The sequence below is a fragment of the Primulina huaijiensis genome, chromosome 11 (genome assembly GCF_012295235.1).
Source record: "Primulina huaijiensis isolate GDHJ02 chromosome 11, ASM1229523v2, whole genome shotgun sequence".
Taxonomy (NCBI): Eukaryota; Viridiplantae; Streptophyta; class Magnoliopsida; order Lamiales; family Gesneriaceae; genus Primulina; species Primulina huaijiensis.
Window position 1 is genome coordinate 3,596,471 of NC_133316.1, and position 4,610 is coordinate 3,601,080.

The window sequence follows — 4,610 nt, forward strand, 5'->3', positions numbered from 1 at the left end:
ATCTTGTTTCTACGTATATATGAACATGATAAACAATATGCGGGTAGTAGATCGAGCATTACCTAAGGCTATTGAAAATTTTTAATTTCTCTGTTTTTCTTCCAATTGATGTCTTCTAAGCACTCCAACACTCTCTGTAGATGGTGTATTTTTTTTTTTTATGAGGTGGTGCTTAGGGACCTCAATCACCACTATTTATAGGCGTTTCTCATACCATCGATGAGTTTATCGGGAGCCCAAGAGTCAAAAGAAGAGGCGCATGCGTGCCTCAATTTTCTAAAGTTGAGGCGATGCATGTACTGTTTTTCAAAATTGTAGGCTATGGCTGTCGCCATTTCCTACACATTATTCCTTCTTTCTGATATGTGTCACTTTTTCTTACAAGCTCATATACCCGATCAAGAGTACTCACAATACATGTTAGACCACCCAAGCTCATCTTATCCGATCAAGAGTAATCATAGTGCAGGTTAGGTCACTCGAACTCATCCATCACGTCAAAATCTTCATATGGAAAGTACATATCTCTAATACGTAGATTGTCCATCCAACTCACCTGATCAAACTGAGCATCATCAGGTTGCCCTAATATTTCACACCTCTCTATAAATATTGTAAATTGTTACATTTGCTTAAAGAAATATATGCGTATGAATATAAAATGCCCGCTATTTATTGGCATGCTTGATGGCGTTCCAAAAAAATATTTTATTTAAAAAACCAAACGGCTAGTTCATTTATTTTTAAAAAATCTACATATGATAATATTATGTTATTTTAAATAATTATAATTTATAAGTTTAAAGAATGATAACGAAGAGTCCAACTTTTTTTTCATTTTTGTAATAATATTTTAATCAATATTGAAATTAAGTTATTTTTATAATAATAATGCTATTTATTTTCAATAATATTTATTGTAAATTTTTAAACAAAATTAGAAAGATATTTAATTAAAATAAAATAAAAAAAATGAATAAGTGGACAGTGAGACCCATAAATAATGAAAGGTGATATTAAATGAATGTGAGTGTGTATTAATAATGGGAAAGTGTTAATATAATGATTATGTGGCTCGTAGACCCCATACTTTTTGAAGAGATGGAAAGTTAATAACATACATTAATTTACTACGGATGCGGATGCCCTTACGACAATTCAGAAACGAATAAAAAAAAAAGATGATGTGATTATCTATATTCTGATAAAATTATGACCAAATTATGCATATCGAAATCTGCACACAAACAATATGAAATATAAAAGAGATTGTAATAAAAATCTCATCTAACATTAATAGTTTAATTAATTTAATCCCTAAAAAACACCCTTTCAACAGCTAAGTCAATTATTTTACCTATAAGACTTTGACACCTTTCACACACATTTCGTTTTCAAGGACAATTACACAAAACCAGCTGGTTGAAATATATATAATATATCTTTCAAAAAANTGTATTTTAAATGCATTCACATACACAATATCATACCCCGACACACAATTTAATGAACAAATAACGCATTCACATACCAAAAGTCCGTTCATGTTGACCAAATAGGTCGTGCAACTTCTGTAAATTTCATGTTCATATACCATTTCTTTTTCCCATTAACAATCGAAGCCGCGTACACGCATTTGCCTCTCTTTCCTTCTCGAAATTTAATCAATTTCCTCCGTCGTGTGTGTGTATATATATATATTAACAGTATGTATAAATTATTGAAATCTGTGACTTGTAGTGATCTCCACTCAAGATCATCATCATCGTCATACCACTCGATCGCATTCTCGATAAATTCCATCACCCTCAAAAATTTAATGGATATGTTTTTCCTCTACTTTGTAATCTTCCATCTTGCTTCGCTCGCCACTGCGTGTGATCGCTGCGTCAACCAAGCCAAAGTCGCCTTCTTTTCCGATGATCAAGCCCTTAAGTGTAAGCAATCCAAGAATCCTCAATAATATATCGAGCCCAGATGAGATTTGAAAAAATAAATATGTAAATTTTAACGAATGTGCAGCCGGTGCTTGTGGGTACAATTCCGTGGCGTTAGGATTGAACGATGGCCGGCTGGCGGCGGCGTCCCCCGGTGTGTACAACCAAGGAGTTGGTTGCGGTGCATGCTTTCAGGTCATGATTATATATACATGTCTTTTAAATAATATTGTGAAAGAATGATTTCGGTCATCTGCTATAAATATGGAGTTGTCGATTAAAATTGCAGATGAGATGCACAAATGGAAACATATGTAGTAAAGATGGGACAGTTGTATTAGTGAGTGACAAAAATGTCGATAATGGGACAGATTTCGTGGTGAGCACCAAAGCTTTCTCGTCTATGGCTAAAAAGGGCAAAGAGCGGGACATTTTTAAACTCGGAGTCCTCCCTGTACTATACAAGAGGTATTACATAATTAGCAAAATGTCTTACATGTTCTGTCGTGTTAGTAATATCCGATATCATATCAACATTAACTTTATACAAATGGATATAATCGATCTGAATGATTGTCATGTCTATAGGGTACCATGCGACTACGCAAAGAACAAGAATTTAAGTGTTCGGGTTCAAGAAATAAGCCAGAAGCCGAATTACCTAGCCATTTCTTTCTTGTACCAAGGTGGTCAAACAGAAATCGTGGCACTAGACGTGGCTCAGGTATATACATCCATCCATCCATAAAACTTTATATTCAAAATCTTATAATTTGGTAAAGATTGTAACAGCTAGCTGATTTGATATTGGTTAGGTTGGGTCACCAAATTGGAATTTCATGAGTAGGAACTACGGGGCTGTTTGGGACACGAGCCGGGTCCCTGCCGGGCCTCTGCAGTTGAGGTTTGTAGTTACTTCTGGGTTCGACGGGAAATGGTATTGGGCCAAGAATGTGCTGCCTGCTGAATGGAAAATTGGTGCGATTTATGATTCGGGCCTACAAATTAATGATACTGCCAAACAGGATTGTTCTCCATGTGACTACGACACCTGGAAATGACAATTTAAGCCTCTCTCTAACGACGACACTATAAACATAGTTTTCACCTATTTTGTCCAACATGTCAATACCTACGGGTGTTTGTAACAAAGATATGCGCACACAAAATATAAATGTAAAAATAAAATCGTCGCTTTATTATTGCAAGTCTTTTCTTCGAGTGACTAGTGATATTGAGAGGAACACCCATTGTGGGTGTTTTCGAGGATTTGATTTGGGAAAAAATTTGATTTAAACCAAGGAAATAGAATCAAACGACATCAATCTTAAATTCATTCGAAATTTAATATAATTATCATAAATATTATGTTGCAATCACATAAATTGATTTGAAATTCATTCAAATTAACCGAACAAATCATCCCTGGTGATATCCCTAGAAGGGCCCGTGTAATGGATAACCCGAGATAGTAAATGGATAATCATTATCAGGATAAACTTACAAAAGGAGTTCATGAGTAACCGAGTAGGAGAGTACCCGAGATATCACTCACCGGGCAATCAGAGACCCGAGCTCTCGGGCAAATTCTCGGGTGATGACTCTCTACCCGGAATGCCTCGATAATAGCACTGCACTCGAGTGCGAAAGCAGGTAATATACTCTCTCGATAAGCGTACCTGACAAAATCTTGTTGATTTGACGTAATGAAAAGTCAAAGACGACGTGACAACAAGTAGGTGACGGCTACTAGTGGTAAGTAGACAGTGAAAATAAGGAAAAACCATCATCTTCCTTCCTATAAAAGCAGGTTTGCTTTGCATTTATTTCATTCAGATATATTGGCATATGCACACCAGTAGCATTTATTCTTCTCTACACTGGTTTTTTTTACACTTCACTTGCTGACTTAAGCATCAAAGTGGTTATGCCGGACACCTCTCCAGTGCTCATTCACGAGTTTATCTTCTTGTTTGCATGACAAAGTTGTAGCCATATCACAGAGATATCTCTTTGCTCATTTTTCCTTTCAAACAAACTCTTATCAGATTCGGTGGATTGCCCCGACTCAACTCACTTGATTCACCCGGATCACATCAATCCCGGTACAAATTTCATGTCACTTCTGTTTGTTGGTTTTTCCATTGAATCGCTTATGTGAACATTTTTAAATCTAGTAACTTTCTAATAAAAATATTGTTTTAATGAATTCAATTGATAAAGTTGTGTGCTTGCAAAAAAAATTGAAAAATAGATTTTAAAGCTTTGTGAAAAGCCATTTTAGCGCAAAGGTTGGAGATGTCCTAGAGCAAAGATGATCACGCATTAAAACAAGAGTGTCTTATTTAAATTCATTTGAATTGTTTTGGAAACAAATTTGGGTAATTTCACTCATTTAATTAAGATATGTTTTGCTATTAACAATTATGATGAACTTCAAATTCAATCAAAAATATGCAACTTTTGAATATATTGCCAAATGAACTCCGTTTACCTAATGATTGACTAAGAGGATGTGATTTATTTGAAAAAAAAAATTGAAAAATAGATTTTAAATGATACTAAGAGAGCGTTTACAATTACTAAAAAAAAGTTATTATTCACTTTTCATTTAATTAACTCAACTATTATGTTTTTTAAATCCATATTTTGCTTCCCCTCAATTTAATTAAA

The 4,610-nt window shown here is 34.6% G+C and overlaps 1 protein-coding gene across 1 annotated transcript; it reads left to right on the forward strand.

Annotated features, from left to right (window-relative positions):
• Positions 1-1,696: 1,696 nt before the first annotated feature.
• LOC140988643 (expansin-like A1) lies at positions 1,697-3,179 on the forward strand. Its single transcript, XM_073457677.1, has 5 exons — positions 1,697-1,937; positions 2,023-2,132; positions 2,227-2,405; positions 2,526-2,661; positions 2,753-3,179. The coding sequence occupies exons 1-5, from the start codon at positions 1,709-1,711 to the stop codon at positions 2,996-2,998; spliced, it is 900 nt and encodes a 299-aa protein (XP_073313778.1). The 5' UTR covers positions 1,697-1,708; the 3' UTR covers positions 2,999-3,179.
• Positions 3,180-4,610: the final 1,431 nt, after the last annotated feature.

What these genes read in the sequence shown, in the direction of transcription:
- LOC140988643 (XM_073457677.1), top strand. Translation starts at nt 1,709, where the DNA reads ATGTATAAATTATTGAAATCTGTGACTTGTAGTGATCTCCACTCAAGA. An exon ending in GTTGCGGTGCATGCTTTCAG is followed by an intron (nt 2,133 to 2,226) that starts GTCATGATTATA and finishes TTAAAATTGCAG; the next exon opens with ATGAGATGCACAAATGGAAA. An exon ending in CTCCCTGTACTATACAAGAG is followed by an intron (nt 2,406 to 2,525) that starts GTATTACATAAT and finishes TCATGTCTATAG; the next exon opens with GGTACCATGCGACTACGCAA.